Source organism: Vipera berus (assembly GCF_964194415.1).
Source record: "Vipera berus genome assembly, chromosome: 6".
In the NCBI taxonomy this organism is placed as follows: domain Eukaryota; kingdom Metazoa; phylum Chordata; class Lepidosauria; order Squamata; family Viperidae; genus Vipera; species Vipera berus.
Window position 1 is genome coordinate 54663942 of NC_138208.1, and position 16927 is coordinate 54680868.

Sequence of the window (16927 nt, forward strand, 5' to 3'; positions counted from 1 at the left end):
TAGAACTACCCAGAAACTTACTGGCACAGTTTACTTTTTGAAGTTGTCCAGAGTTTCAGGTAGGAATCATTCCCGGTCCTATCCGATGACACCCGTGATTGAATTGTTCTATTTTCACACAACATACCCTGCAAAACACAGACTATGATTCTGAAAGAAGAAAGGAAGGAAAGTTTGCTTTGATAAACTATGAAAAGGAAACTAATCGCAAAGATTCCTGTGCTAACAAGCTATCATTACCAATTGGACAGCCTTCTCTTCCGAACTACATTTCCCAATGTGCTTTGGTGGCTCTTGAGAGGTTCCCGGAAGTTGTTCCGAGAATCCGTCTATGTCAGAGAGATCCGATGTCCTCTATTTGGTAAGCTTTTCTGCGTTATTTCTTTTCCCCGGATCAGGCTCTTGGCTGTCTGGCCATGTCCTCTTGTCCTTTCGCAAAAGTTGCGCCCCGATATAGAAATTTTAGCTTATGCCGTTTAAATAGTGTAGTACTGGTTATCTGGTATTCTCCACGTGTTGACTGCAACTTCTACTCTTCTCATCCGAATCTCCCGTTGTTTGGGACTCCTAGTCCAACACTGTTTACCACTCAGAGTCGCTGGAAATCGAGCGGCATATACATTAAATAAATTATTAGTTAGCCTCACATTTGGTGGCTAGTTTATTTTTTTTTACCCTGAATGATTGGTAAATACCAGAATCAGGTAAAATCAGTAAAATGAGACCAATAAGTCCTAGCAGACAGTTCTTATTTCTGCTTTCCCTGCTGTTTAAGCCAATTTATTACAAAAGCTTCAAGACTAATTGCATCGGAATTTACGATATAGCTTATTATCGTAGACTTCATTGAATTTAAGTATCAATGGAGAATTTAAATATCATTTTAAGTAAAATACTATTACAAGGCTATAATTCATTTTATACCTGTTTGTGAATTTAATGGTTTAATTCTAGACCAGTTCATAGTGTTTTATTTCACAGCTCAAGACACAACTATGTTAGAGACTGCCTTTTCTAGTATGAATTTACCCAAGTTCCAAAACAGTGATAAACCTGCTTTCCAGACAGCACTCACTTATAAGATTTAATTGATCCAGTCATGGTGACCACCTGTTAGCAACATTGGGAATGACTAGCACGCATGTGCGGGGGAACCTTTACCTTAAAATTTTGATAAAGAACAGATCTGTTATTAATACTTTCTGCCTATTATTTTCTTTTTTTTAAACTTTCCTTTCATAGTTTGGTGTAGTAATTAAGATACCGGCCTTGAAAAGGGAGAGGGTGTCCCATTTTAGCCAGGAGCGCCGATTTGGTGAGTTTGGGCCAGTCATTCTTTCTCAGCCCAAGTGCAATCATGTAGGGTCATTATTGTGGGGAAAATAGGAGGAGGAAGGAGTACTGTATTAGTACCGCTTTGAATTATTTATAAAAAATAAAGGTAGGATAAAAATAGTTTTAATATTTTTAATAATTATTATATAATGGTTTCAGATAATGACTGTTTTATATTACTGTTTTAGTGGATTCTTGTATGCACACAGAGTCACTTTTCATGAGATGAGCAGCTATATAAATTTGATTACTAAATAAAAGTTAAATTTATATGGTAGGCACAAATACTGCTATATGAAATGAGGGATAATAACTTTTGGCTAAATAGAACTGTTTAAAAACTAAATTTTTGTTGTTGTTAGTTGCGAAGTCGTGTCCGACTCATCGCGACCCCATGGACAATGTTCCTCCAGGACTTCCTGTCCTCTACCATCTTCTGGAGTCCATTTAAGCTCACACCTACTGCTTCAGTGACTCCATCCAGCCACCTCATTCTTTGTTGTCCCCTTCTTCTCTTGCCCTCAACCTTTCCCAGCATTAGGCTCTTCTCCAGTGAGTCCTTCCTTCTCATAAGGTGGCCAAAGTATTTGAGTTTCAAAAGACTAAACAGAACTGTTTAAAATTAAGGGAAAAGAACAGGTCTTGCACGGTTTATATAACTTTTGGTTTCTCCTTATTTCTGCAATATCCTAATTCTACCTTGGAAATATGCAGCTTTCAAGCAATGCTTTTTAACCATAGCAATTTCCAGGTATGTGGGCTTCAGATTCAGAATTCCACAATCAATATGGCCATTGATAGTAATTCTGGAAACTGGAGACCACATACCTGGAAATTTTGAAGGTTGGTTCAGAGGACTATGACTAATGAAGTCATAATCACTAAAGACTATGAGTATGAAGAAGTTCCCATCTATGGAATTAAAATAATAAATTAGCAGGCAGTGATCAGACTTTGTATTGTTAACTGCTCCATGGTAATGTATGGAACTGCTATTGAAACGCTGGAGAAATTGACTTGTTATTGACTTAACATATTTAACATATTTCAAACAGGAATGAAACCTGAATTTATTTCTTCAGTTTCTACTATTTAACCTGCTACCATGGCCACAGCCTCAAGGAAGTCTATTTTATATTTGGCAACTTTCATCAGGAAGCCTTTGCTAACTGGTAAGCATTGTGCGTCCTCTGTGTTACTAGCTAATTGGATACCAGAATACTGCATCTTTATGGGCAGGAGAATAGTGACCTTACATTTACAAATCAACAGCCCATTTCAATCTTTCTGAAAAATGAACATTAGGTAAGATATTGGCCATCTGATAATCCTCCATGTGGTGGCCTTCCTTTGCTCAAGAGACAAGGACATTGCCTCTATAAAGCTGTGTTACTTGACTAGGGTAGGAAAAGAAAGAATTGACTTTAATGTAAATTTGATTAAGCCCTTTTCTGTATAGTAGTAGTATTCAGTTTGTGCAAGAAGAAACAGTTCTACTATTTTTCTGATCTTTGCTTAGTTGTCAGTGTCTTTACGGGTAGTCCTTGACTTATGACCATTGATTTAACAACTGTTTGAAGTTATGACAGTACTAAAAGGGACTTACAACCAGTCCATCACAATCTCCCTGTGGTCACATGATCAACATTTGGGCATTTGGCAACTGGCACATATTTATGAGGCTTTCAGTGTCCCATGGTTACACAATTACGGGATTTCCACAAGTAAAATCAATAGGAGAAAGCCAGATTTGCTTAATGACTGTGTGATTCTCTAAATGACCACAGGTAAAAAGGTAAAATTAACTATGATTCATTTATCAAACACTTTGCTTAGTGACAAAATTTCCAGTCCTAATTGTGATTGTAAGTTGAGGACTACCTATATTCATGGATAAGGAAATATAATGGCATTTTGGGTGATAAGTATAAACTCCCAGGACTACATCAGTAAAGAAGAACAAATAATGCAGCTTCAGTGGGAGCTGTAGGTAGCAGATGAGCAGAAAAAGAGCCTTGTTGGTCTTTCTTTTTTTCCAAATATAGAGCTCAGTATTAATGAGTGCTATTGAATGACACACACTTAGATTCCCAACGTGTGTCATTTCTGTAGTCTTGCCTTAAATGTCCATGAACATTTATATCCCTTCCCCACCTCACCCCTTTTTCTGTATGTTCTAAATCAACCCTCCTTGGCTTGATGTCTCTAGTTCCCATTATTCCAAGGTACCAAAGCTGAGGATTATGAGAATTCCAATCCAAAATATTGGAGAACACCAAGTTGGATAAAACTGCCCTATAGAAGTCCTTTTTCCTTCGAAGCTGTAATTTGATTTACAATTTTTGTATAGTGAAACAATTGGATTTATGCCAGAATTAAAACCCCTAAATTTATCACCAACTCCTAGATTAGCACTACAATGTATAATCTTTGTGGTATTTTCATTCCCGTAGTGTTAAAAGAGACTGACAATCTAGTGTGTAATACTGTTTAGCTCCTGTATCTGCAGATGCAGCCGTATTTCATGCCTGCCCCAAATCTACATATTCACCACTTCCTGATGATTATAACTGGTAAGTATTAACTATTCTGAAGGGACGCGGTGGCTCAGTGGGTTAGGACGCTGAGCTTGTCGATCAGAAGATTGGCAGTTTGGCAGGTCGAACCCCGAGTGCCGCGTAGCAGAGTGAGCACCTGTTACTCGTCCCAGCTTCTGCCAACCTAGCAGTTCGAAAGCACGTAAAAATGCAAGTAGAAAAATAGGGACCACTCCAGTGGGAAGGTAACAGCGTTCCGTGCGCCTTTGGCGTCTAGTCATGCCGGCCACATGACCACGGAGACGTCCTCGGACAAGCGCTGGCTCTTCGGCTTTGAAACGGAGATGAGCACTGGCCCCTAGAGTTGGAAACGACTAGCACGCATGTGCGGGGGAACCTTTACCTTTACCTTTATTAACTATTCTACATGTCATCACTATTAATTTACAAAAACTGTTACATGCTAACATTTGTAATGAATGGGCTGGTAATTGAGTATCATAAATGTGCCATCACAATATCCCCAGTACACTGCAACTCCCTTGTCTTATGTGTGGGTTAAAGACAAATGCAAAAACTGCTGTGTGCCTTTGTTTTAAATTAGCCAGCCTGATACATTGATTAAGTTTAATTAATAATATATATTACTTTAATTTCTAAACAGATAAGAATAGCAGCTTTTTCATAAAGGTTATTTGAATTGTGAAATAACTATTCACTAGGACTGCAAATCCTGCAGAAGTTATTCATAATATGTGGAAGAGCATACAAAGCACCTGTGTTTTTTGGTTCTCTAAACTGCTTCCAGCTGTTTCTATATGTATATAGTTCTTTAATTATGAAAGAGAGGTGCTATATGCAATGTTTCTAGAAGTTGGTTTACAAAGAAATTGTCTAGCCTTTCTGCAAATTTATATATTAGGGGCAGAATGTAAGCAGATCTGATAGAGCCAGTATGATCCATTTTTCAAGCTAACATACTATTATCATATCCCCTGAACCAAAATATATATTATTCTGAGGCAACTCAGGATGTTGGGAAAAATTGGCTAGAAAACTGACACAAGTGCCAAAAAATCTTGAATAATCCTTCAGATGTTTTATACAATGTTTGATCTCCATTTTTCGTTGTATTACTGTAGAAGTACTTTCACTAATTACTTTTCAACAAAAATATTGAATCTTCTTGTGTTATTTCCATTATATTGCGGGGTACACAATTTTTCATTTCACTCACCACTTCAGTCTGCAGCATCAGCAAGGCATTTGCCTATGGCTGTCATGTCTTCATGCAGGCATTTCATCCATCCAACATAAATATTTTTTTTTTATTGAAAAGTTTTAAAATACAGTTTTCCTTTAAAAAACCCCCCTTCCCCCTCCCTGCTCCCCCCCTACCTCCCCCCAACCTCCCTCCCCCCCTCCCTCCACCCCCCTCCCCCCCCGACTTCCCAGAGCTAAATACAAGGTATATATATATAAAAAGGCAATCATAAACAACCATATACTAACAACTATAAATTCTAAAATCCATCACTCTCTAGCTTATATAGGATAAGACACACCTTAACAATATTAAATATATATAAAAAACTAGAATAAAAAAAGAAAAAAAACGAAAGAAGACTTATTCGAATGCTACATAAAACTTCTTAACCCTATACTTGTTCTGGATAAACTCAATCCATTTTCTCCATTCCATAATATAACGTTCTTGCGAATGATCTTTCAAATAGGCCGAAATCTTCGCCATCTCTGCCAGGTCGGAAACCTTTAAAGTCCACTCTTCTATGGTCGGCAGTTCCTCTTTCTTCCAATATTGGCCTATCAAAAGTCTTGCCGCCGTAATTAAGTTCAACATCAGCTTGGTGTCCACAACTGTAGCGTCTGCAATTATTCCCAACAAAAAAAGTTGCGGACAAAACTTTATCCTCTGTTTAAAAATCTTCTGCATATTCCACCAGACTTTTATCCAAAAAGCCTTAACCTTCTTGCATGTCCACCATATGTGAAAATATGTTGCATCTTCATCACCACACCTCCAACATTTAGGCTGATAATTCGGATACATACTTGCAAGCTTTTTAGGATCTAGATGCCATCTATAAAACATTTTGTAAAAGTTCTCTCTTAGATTTTGAGCTTGAGTAAATTTTACGTTCCTCACCCAAATCTTTTCCCACGTGTCCATTGTAATAACTTCCTGGATATTTTGGGCCCATTTTATCATACAATCCTTAACAAGCTCTGTTTCCGAGTCAATCTCTATCAATGCAAGATATATCCGTTTAATATGTGCTGATCCCTGATTTCTAATCTGCTTTATCAAATTTTCATCAGTCATTGTAAATCCATTTTTCTGGTCTTCTTTCCACCTGGCCCGTAATTGGATATATTGAAACCAAGTTTGAACAACCTTCTCTTCTCGCAAGAGGCTATATGATTTCAAACACCAAACATTCCTTTCCAGGCTTAAAATTTCCTTGTACGTAGTCACATCATGTTTGAAACCAGCATGTATATTTTCTATTGCGTGTTTTGGAATTGCCCACAATGGTATCTTGCTGCTTAGCTTATGTCTATACTTCTTCCAAACTCTCAGCAATGCCTGTCTTAAAATATGCATCCTAAACACAGTATCTACCTTCTTATCATACAACAAATATGCATGCCAGCCAAACAACAAATCATGGCCCTCAAGATTTAATAACCTCAATTGCGTCAAATTAATCCAATCGCTTATTCCTACTAATGCAGCAGCTTCATAATATAATTTAAAATTAGGCAATTTAAGGCCACCTCTCTGACGAGTATCCTGCATAATCTTAAGTTTAACTCGTGGCTTTTTCCCTGCCCACACAAATTTATTGATACCACGCTGCCATTCCTCCAAGTTAGAATCTTTCTTAAGAATCGGTATCATTTGAAACAAAAATAAAAATTTGGGCAGGACATTCATTTTCACTGCTGCAATCCGTCCCAACAAAGACAATTGCAATTTTTGCCAACTCTCCAATTCTTTTTGAATTTTCCCCCATAGTTTTTCATAATTATTTTTATATAGCTTTGTATTAGAGGGCGACAAAATCACCCCCAGATATTTAACCCTTTTAACAATCTCAAATCCAGTTAATCCTTCTAAGAGAGCCTTCTGTGAAACTGTCATATTTCTAGCCAAAATTTTAGTTTTCTGTGTATTTACTTTAAATCCAGAAACCTTCCCATATTGTGTTATTATCTCCATCAGGTCCACAACAGAGTTCTCTGGCTGGGTCACTGTAACAACCAGATCATCTGCAAATGCTCTCAATCTGTAGTCCTGATCTCCAACTTGTATCCCCTTAATTTTTTCCGAGTTCCGAATCTTAACCAATAGTATCTCTAATGTTAACACAAATAACAAGGGCGATAACGGACACCCTTGCCTTGTGCCCTTCTCAATATTACATGCTGCTGTCAGGCTATTGTTAACTATGATTCGGGCAGTTTGTTTTTGATATAATGCCCTAATCGGCTGTAAAAAATTTTCCCCAAAATCCAATTTATCTAAAACTTTCAACAAAAATTGCCAATTCAATTGATCAAAGGCCTTTTCAGCATCTAAAAAGATTAGCGCTGCAGAGATCTGGTTGTGCCTTTCCAAAAACTCTAACACATCAACTATATGTCTCACATTATTTTTCATTTGCCTACCACTAATAAACCCCGTTTGATCCCCATGAATCACCTGTTGCAGAACCCTCATCAGTCTATTAGCCAAAACCTTCGCAAATATCTTATAATCTGTATTTAAAAGCGATATCGGTCTGTAATTTTTAACTTGAGTAGCATCCTGGTCTTCCTTCGGAATCAAAGAGATAAAAGCTGTTCTCCAAGACGGTGGCACCTTTCCCCCCCTCTGAATTGTCTGAAACAGTTCCTTTAACGGCTTTATCATCTCAAATTGTAAATTTTTATAATAGGCCGCAGTCAAGCCATCCGTGCCTGGCGCTTTATCCACCTTCAGTTCCTTAATTGCTGTAAGAATTTCTTCTTCTGTAATCAGTTGATTAATCCCCTCTTTTTGTACTTGCGTAAGAACCGGGATGCTAGCATTCTCCAAGTATATATCAATATCTTTTACATTAATTTCCTCTTTAGTATATAATTTCGAATAAAAATCCACAAAAGCATCCTTAATAAGATTCTGTTGAAACACAACCCTTCCTTTATACTCAATCTTATCTATATTAGAGGCCCTTTGTTTTTTCCTCAGTCTATAAGCTAACCATCTGCCTGGTTTATTAGCGTTGCAAAAAGTATTGTGCCTAGCAAACCGCAGATTGGTTGCCACTTGATCTGCCATTAATTTATCAAATTGTCCTCTTAGCAGTCTAATAGCCTCCTTGATCTTCACATCCTCTGGATTCAAAATCAAAGCCTTTTCTTTTTCCTTTATTTCATTCTCCAGTTCTTTCCTTCTAGTTTCCACTGCACGTCTATGTCTATTATTCATATATATCAACACCCCTCTCATATAGGCCTTGCTAGCATCCCAAACCATGTCCATAGAGGTACCCTTATTCATATTAATCTCAAAAAAATCCTTCATCCGTTGTTTACATTCTTCCACATTTCTCTGATTTCTAAACAAATTCTCATTTACGCGCCACGAGCGCCTGTCTCTTTTCTCCTTATCAATCTCCAACCAAACTGGACTGTGGTCAGAAATAGTTCTTGCACAAATCTTCACCTTTTTAGTTCTCAAAAAAAAATCATTAGTCAACAAAATAAAATCAATCCTCGAAAAAGATTGGTGTCTGTCAGAATAAAAAGTATAATCCTTCTCCTGCAAGTGTCTCTCACGCCAAATATCTCGCAATTCCAGGTCATCCTTCATTTAAAAAAAAGATTTAGGCAGTCTAGCATGACTTGGAATGCGCTTAAAAGCTCCAGCCTTGTCCAACTGTACATCCAAAACACCATTCCAGTCTCCCATAAAAATAAAAGATTTATAATCCAACTGGGTAAGCTTTGTGTGGAGTAAGCTAAAAAAATCAGCTTGTTGTTGGTTAGGTGCATATAATCCAACTAGAAGCGTCTTTTTACCTTCTAACAGCAGCTCAATCATAACATATCTTCCATGCTTATCTGCTTCAATTAAGTCTGCTGTTAAGGCACTTTTAACATAAACAACCACTCCATTTTTCTTATTCTCTGCAGAGGCAACAAATTGCGTACCCAGTCTCGAGTTCAATAAATGCTTTTGATCCAAAACTCTAATATGCGTTTCTTGCAAACATATAACATCTATCTTAAATTGTTTTAAATATTGAAAAACTTTCTTCCTCTTCTGCGGTGAATTTAGTCCATTAACATTCCAGGTTAGGAATTTAGTTGCCATGCATATCCTCCAAAAGCTCTTGGACCACAGCTTTGATAGGACTAATTTCTTTAGGCCGTGCTCCTCCCACAGCTTGACTATATGTACGTTGTGAAGAATCTGAAGACTTTTGCTGATCTTGTTCTTTTATTTTCTTTGCTCGTTTTAAAGCAGCACGCGTTACTCTTTGCTCTCTAGGATCATCCAAAGAAGTTGTAGCTTGATCTCCTCCAGCACCACTTTCCTCTGTTTCATCCTCTTGATGTTCTCCTTCTCCAGCTCCCTTTCCAGCTTCCAGAAGTGTTAATGGGGTTGCTTTTAAGACATTATTGTAGAAATCACGCGCTTGCTTCACAGTAATCAGCCGATACCTTTTACCTTCATGCATCACCATCAGCCCATCTGGAATCTCCCATCTGAACCTTATATCTCTTTGCTTAAGCTTATGCACGAGAAATGTATAGTCCTTCCTTCCCCTTAAAATCCTTGGAGGAATTTCTTTTAAAACCAAGACTTCTTGTTCAGCAATCACCACTTTAGCATCATAGGCAGCTTGTATAACTTGATCTCTAATCTCTCTTTTTGCAAAATAAACCACCACATCTCTAGGCAACTTTCTCTGTCTGGCAATCCATGAATTCACCCGAAACACTTTATCCATAGCTGCTCTTATTTCAGATGCTGGCTGGTTTAATACCACTTCAAGAGCCTCAGAAATCAGCTGCTTTAAATCTTCTTTAATATTCTCTTTTAAACCTCTGATTCTGACAGCAAACTGCATCTGGTAATATTGGGCTAGGCTTAACTCCCTTTCCACTTTGTCTCTTGCATTTTCATTCTCCCGTGCTTTTACTTCTAATATAGCATTCCTTTGAGCCAGATCATCCATTTTTTCATCTAATTCTTCCACACATTCCGCCACTTTATGCACTGAAGACAAAATGTCTACCTTCATCACGCTGAACTTCTGTTCCATCCTCTCTTCCATTCTCTCCTCCAATTTCTCCAATTTCTCCTCCATCTGTGCAAATTTATCACCCATTGATTGATTGATTGATTCCAAAAGTTTATCCAGAGCATCTCGTAAGTCCTTCGATGTCAGCGCTTCAGGAGGGTGCAACGCCTGTAGTGATGATTGTTGCACCGGCGAGGATCCACCGCTCCGAAGAGTTTTAGGGGGAGGTTTCGCCGCCATCTTTTAGTCCTCAATTATGACGCACTTTCACTTAAAGTTTAAAAAGTCCAACAAGCTAGAGAGTATAGTAAAATAATCCTCTTCACCTTTGCCTCTTGTACCGCTCTGCCTGCTCCTTTAAATCATAGTCCTTTCTTCAGGCAGGGATGGTTCGCAGACGCCTGGCTCTGCTCCAAGAAGTTCGGAGCAGAGACGCCGGCCAGCTGGGAGCAACCCAGGCTTCGGGGGAGTTCAATCCTTCAGCCGCCCAAGCTCCAAGCTCAGGCGGCCCCGGAGAACTCTACCCCTACCTGGGGCCTCACCCCCTCCTCTTCTCCCGAGGAGGGGGCTTCAATTTCGCCCGAACAGCTGATCGGCGCTGTTTCGGGCGAAAAAACAAACAGCTGAGCCGCGGGCAGCCCGGGAAGGCTGTCTTCGGCGCCGCGCCGCCACCGGAAGTCCATCCATCCAACATAAATATTGAATATGAGTGTTTAAAAATTTGTTATCTTGTCTTTAGAGTACAAATAGCATTTATGTATGTACATGTTTAGCTCCTATGCAGTTTATGTATTGCATGCTTGCTTGATTTTTAAAATTAAAATATGTTATTGAATGTATTTTGGCAACTTCTAGTCTTGTGTATTTTAGTTAAATATTTTACAGCTTATGGGTATCATTCAAAATAATTACTGTTTAATATATTTTCCTTAAATTTTAATTAAACTATTATCTCCAATGCCATCTTTTTTAAAATGTTAGGAATATTGACATCTGCTTTATTTTTTAGCAAAGTTGAACTTGCTATGACGTCAGATGGAAAGACAATTGTTTGCTATCACCCTTCAGTGGACATTCCATATGAGCACACAAAAGTAAGTTACTGAAAATTGCATCTTCCTGAAATTTGTTACTAGTAATCTTCCTCATATATATGTTGCTGGGTGTTATCCCTTAATAAGAACGTGATTTACAAGATAAGATCATAAAAGGTAAATACAGGAGGTAGCAGATTTACATTAATGGATGTCCTCAGATGCTTTGAGCTACCTTCAAATAAAGGATATAAATACATTCAGGTCACACAGTGGGAAAATGATGCTCTGGAATTGGTAATATTGGTACTATTTAAAAGGAGGATAGTATTGGCTTTAATCTTAAATATTGTGTAAGATCATTTTAAAAGGTGGAAATGCTTTCATTGATTATGGATTACCCTGAGTACAGTTGTAAATGATAAGTTGTAGTTTGTTCCCTCTCTAAAGTTTGGAGTCGGTGATTCTAACATTGATTGGAATAACATTTGAAGAATAATATTTTTATTTCATACACAATTATCTTATGGATTGAGTGCCACAAAATATGTAATTATTGACTTCCATAGATTAAAGGGACTAGGCAAAGAGAATAAGCAAGTCTTCCAGATTTAAAAGCAGCATATTATGGCTGCCCATTGTTGGAAACAGGATGCTAGGCTAGCTATATACACTAAGAAAAATCTTATAAAAAGCCCTTCTAGTAAGGTCTTACTAGAAAAGCTTTCTACAAAACTTTTCTTGGTGAATATTAGTGCTAATAATTTTGCTGTCTTGTATTCCTAGCTTCTGTTAACTGTACTACAGTCAAATAGTGCCAGCTCACCTGGATGTGTAGTGTTAGTAAATGGAATCTCTTTGGAGAAATAGACTTTTAGTTTTATCTCGTAATTTGTATGACATATACTTTGACAGCCCATTCCACAACTAGACCCAGTGACGTATAAAGAAGAAACACATGAACAAGTCCTGAAATCTAAATTAGAAGAAACAGAAGTCTACAAGAATGAGCCCACAATTGAGACACTTAGTAAAATGTTTTACACAACCAAACATCGCTGGTATCCTGTGGGACAGTAAGTATTTATGAAGGTATCAATTGTAAAATCAAAATGGAATGGGATTACAATACTTCAGGTTCTTTCCTGGTGCATAACTCAGTTGAAAATGCATCACAGGTTTGGTCTGCATTTTACTGACTGATTAGGATTCAAGGATTCAACCCTTAGGTTTATACATGCTTTGAAAATGATAGAGAAGAAGTGTTTGGAATTTGCATACAGTAAGCAGAGCAATTCTCTGCTATTCATTAAGACAGGCAGATTTTTCCCCCCCATCTTTCTGTGTGAGCCTGAAAAACGGACAGCACTCATGCACTTACAGTTCCTCACATTTGTGTCCCTGATTACCCTATGGGTACATTAAGGAGGCTGAATGAGTTTCCATTGCTGAGGGTGAATCTGAACTTAGATTTCTGTGGTCTTAGTCCAGCACCTTAACTACTGCACCAAAATTGAAAATAACTACACATGCATCTTGGATGAAAAGTATGCTACATTGGGTCAAGAAATATTCTTACCAAATGTCTAAATACTGGAAGAATTTGGGAACATCTTTTGCTGAGCGGATATCAGCAATACTTCTAACATTTAGATTCAAGAGTTAATAAACTGTTTTTAGAAATTAAACCATGCCGTTCAAATATTTTTTTTTAAAAAAGGTGCAAAATTATTTGCCACTACTAAAGCAGTGTACCTTTCTTTGGATCCAGAAAATCCAGCTACTGATCAGCATTTTCTAAAATGTAGGAGGACTATGTTGTGCAAATATTTTGCTTTTTATTTCCAGGTCTTGGAACTCTCTTAGGAATGTGATAAGTGAAAAGTGTGCATGCAGTTGTGCTTTTCTTCCTAAGAATTACTTTTAACTTCCTTTATAAAGATAAAGCCTTGGTGGAGCAGTGGGCTAATGCCTCCTTAAGTAACACCAGCTGCCTGCAATTAGTGCAGGTTCGCATCCCACCAGGCTCAAGGTTGACTCAGCCTTCCATCCTTCCGAGGTAGGTAAAATGAGGACCCAGATTGTTGGGGGCAATTAAGCTGACTTTGTAATAATGCCGCTTGGGGTGTGTGTGAAAGCCCTAATAAGCAGGCATATACATAGAATGAAGGCTACTGCTACTGCTAAGCTTGTAAGCCGCCCTGGGTCTTCGGAGAAGGGCGGGATATAAATGGAATTAAAATAAAAAAAATAAAAAATAATGTTTTCTAATATAAATATTAATAACATTCCTATTCTCTTAAAAACAAGTATTTAAACTATTTGGTGTCTGAGATACAAGCTTAATATATCTTCTGGGGTTCTTTTTTTCATTTAGGTATCACACTCGACGCAAGAAAACCAATACTTCCAAAGACCGATGAAATTACATTTGTCTTTATCATCATGGAAAACCACTTTCTGTAGATGGAGGATTCATTTCTAACTAAAACCTCCCTTCTCTAGATAATTTATAGAATCTTGGGATTCTGATTCGTAAAATCTAAGGATATGCAAAATAAAAGTTATATTCCCAAATATTGCTAGTTTAGTTGAATTGGTATATGAACCACCAGAGGGCACCACTGTACAAGAATTCAGATTTACTACACTTGGGAAGGGGGGAATATGGGCATATATATGAGTGCATGTTAACAATATGCAGCCAAAACTAGGAATAAAAACTAAATAATAGATTTTATGAAAAGTATCTTGAAGACCTTCATTTCTTGTTACCCAATAGAAAATTTTTTGTGTCTCTATGAAAATAATGACCACATTTTCTATTTCAGAAATTTTAGTAAGATTGTCAGAATCAAAATGACAGAAAAAAATGTATAGTATCAGTGTAGCCTGCTTTAGGGCACCAAATTAGTGTAAATTACACCAAATTAGTGTAAAAATTAATACAAATTAAAAGAATAGAAAGTAAAAGCCCTTTTTTCTCCCTTCTTAAGAGATTCTTCAAAACTTTAACAAGCCTCTTTTGTAAATTCAGTACAGGAAAATTAACTTTATTGGCTTATTGTTTCTATTTTGATTTGTTGTTTCTATATCTTTTTTAATTATTAAAACAGCTTTTTACTTTTATATATCTAATGTAACATCTCTTTACATGTTGTTCTTGTAGCCCAGGGTCATTTTTAAATCCACTTTCAACTCTGTCGGGCAGAACTTGTTCCTCCTCCATAACCTCATTTAGGTACAGCCACTCCATAGAGGCAGATGTTTCTGTTGACACTATCAACATCGGAATTCATTATTTACAAAAAATACCTTCAATATGTCCAGGGTTAGAATATTTTCTTCCATTCTGTAATTCTACAGTCAAGTTCATGTCTTCTTTTCATATATAATCGTGTTCCCTCGTGCCCAATTTTTAAAATTTTATTTATTTTTTTTAGAAAATCAGGCATTTTTCCACAGGAAAAATTCTTTATAATTAATTCCAAAATTTTATTTCAAATTTATCTGGACCCTTAGTCCATTAGTAACTTTCTAATATCAAACTGTAATCACTCTTTCCTGCTTATTCCAAAAGTTTTTTTAAGTTCTCAAATTAGTAGCTAAAACTTACTTTTGCTAAGGATTGAAGGTAAACTCACCGCATACTGTCAAAATAGCTAATACAAAGATTTATAATAGATGAAAAGCAGTTAACAAGCAATTTATGAAAGTCTAATTTAAAAGTATGCAAACTTAGTATCTTTTCAAAGATGCCAAACACAGTTTGAGTAAATTAACTATTCCTTCATCTCCCAGAGTTGGGTGATCTCAGATCCTTTCCTTGTCTTGGCCACAGTTGTTAAGTGAATCACTGCAGTTGGTAAGTTAGTAACCCAGTTGTTAAGTGAATCTGGCTTCCCCATTGACTTTTTTTTAAATTAAATTTATATACTGCCCTTTCCCGAAGGACTCAGGGTGGTTTACAGGGTATTTAAAATCAAACAGTAAAAATACAAAAGTTAAAAAACAATTTAAAAAAATAAATTATCCCTTAAATAAAACCCCAGTTAAAACTTTGCTGGGACATTGCAACCATTATAAATATGAACCAGTTGCCAAGCATCCAAATTTTGATCACGTGACCATGGGGATGCTGCAACAGTCGTAAGTGTGAAAAATGGTCATATGTCACTTTTTTTCAGAGAATTGTAACTTTGAATGGTCACTAAACGAACTGTTGTAATCAAGGCCTACTTGTGCAGGAAATTGCAAGAGAGATGTTTCTCCTTCAAACAACTCTTGAACTCCAGTGGCCTTGCAAGCATTTCTTATGCCCAGAGGGAGGAAGTGCCAAAAATCTGGTGGCGGGAGAAAACACAAAACTATTTCTGAGAAAGAAATGGCCTGACTTTCAAACACACTTTTCAGGATCTCGGAGCATGTGGAATACTTACCCAGACATCTGCTCCATTAAATTTGGGGCAGACATCTATTTGACTGTCATATGAAAGAAGGGTGGGCACAACTGTGGATTCCAAACCCACTTTCAACTACCTCTCCTTTGTTCCAGTGCACATATGATACTATACCAGGGCTGAAGAAGCTTCTTAGATGAAAAGTGAAATGTCTTCAAGGAAAAAAAAAACCAAGAAAATCTAGTTGCCTTCTGAAAAGCACCTTTGGAACAACTGTGACCTGTATGACTAAGAATCTCCATAGATATTTTACTGTACCAGGAGACTCCAAAGGGTACAAGGAGCATTCTGATTAAAATGCCCCAGTTAGCAGTAATTTTACCTATACCATGATTTCAAAGTTGACTTTTCCTGAGCAGCTTTAATATTTCTAAACTAAAAATTGGCTTGCGGTCATCAGTTTTTATTTTCTAATCAAGCCCATGAAGCTAATTTGGGGCTCATATATTCTTGAAAGTGAAGGTGATGGTAGAGATCGGGGCTAAGCTTTGCAGTATGTCAGATTGGCTTTTTAAAAAAATAAAAAAATATAGTAAGTTGATACGGAGCTTTGTGGCCTTGAGGGTCATGTAAATTCCAGAATTAACTTGTAAATCATGGTTCACAAATCACATAATGGTGGTTAAAAGGTTGTAAACCCTTTCGAATTTTCAAAATTTCTGTATAAATACTACCTAATATAATATGATCTGTTCTTTACATGAGTCCCAGTTACAGTAAACAAATGCAACAAAAGCATTGTAATAGTTCATTTATGAGAACAGGTCACAATTAATATTCAAAAAGGCTCACAAACTTTTTAAACACCGCTGTACCATGCTAAGCCAAAACACAATTACCTACATGATCATACAGAATCATATGAAAAGAGGATCTGATTATAAGCGTGACTGAGCAAGAAGAAGGTGAGAAAAGAGTAAAGTGCCTCTCAGTCCAACATCTGGCAGCTATTTTTCATTAAGCAAAAATATAGGGAGACGGTTATGTAACTTCTTACTTGACTGTCTCTTGACTAACTTGGTAGCATGAAGTCTCAAAATAGCTTATATACCAAGCAACTGTCAAAACACAAACGTTATTACATAATCATTATAAGATGATCCTTGCATAATAACACCTGTGCCAACAGGGTAAAGAAAGCAAAGCCAGAAAAACAAAATGCTAAAGTCATGGATGCGGAACTTCCATCACCAACAAGAAATATACTTTGTCAACCGCTTTCAGTCCGAAAGCTATTTGTACTC

The 16927-nt window shown here is 37.1% G+C and overlaps 1 protein-coding gene across 5 annotated transcripts; it reads left to right on the forward strand.

Annotated features, from left to right (window-relative positions):
- The first annotated feature begins 307 nt into the window (after nucleotides 1-307).
- MRPL42 (mitochondrial ribosomal protein L42) lies at nucleotides 308-14317 on the forward strand. Of its 5 annotated transcripts, none has more exons than XM_081331064.1 (6): nucleotides 308-361; nucleotides 2391-2507; nucleotides 3830-3908; nucleotides 11199-11283; nucleotides 12139-12299; nucleotides 13601-14315. In XM_081331064.1, the coding sequence occupies exons 2-6, from the start codon at nucleotides 2441-2443 to the stop codon at nucleotides 13644-13646; spliced, it is 438 nt and encodes a 145-aa protein (XP_081187190.1). In that variant the 5' UTR covers nucleotides 308-361; nucleotides 2391-2440; the 3' UTR covers nucleotides 13647-14315. The 5 variants fall into 5 exon arrangements, with proteins under 5 accessions (XP_081187190.1, XP_081187193.1, XP_081187194.1 ...); XM_081331067.1 differs by having other exon boundaries at nucleotides 317-361; nucleotides 3845-3908; nucleotides 13601-14316; XM_081331068.1 differs by having other exon boundaries at nucleotides 343-361; nucleotides 2418-2507; nucleotides 3845-3908; nucleotides 13601-14317.
- Nucleotides 14318-16927: the final 2610 nt, after the last annotated feature.

What these genes read in the sequence shown, in the direction of transcription:
- MRPL42 (XM_081331064.1), top strand. Translation starts at nt 2,441, where the DNA reads ATGGCCACAGCCTCAAGGAAGTCTATTTTATATTTGGCAACTTTCATC. An exon ending in TTCCATATGAGCACACAAAA is followed by an intron (nt 11,284 to 12,138) that starts GTAAGTTACTGA and finishes ATACTTTGACAG; the next exon opens with CCCATTCCACAACTAGACCC. An exon ending in CGCTGGTATCCTGTGGGACA is followed by an intron (nt 12,300 to 13,600) that starts GTAAGTATTTAT and finishes TTTTTCATTTAG; the next exon opens with GTATCACACTCGACGCAAGA.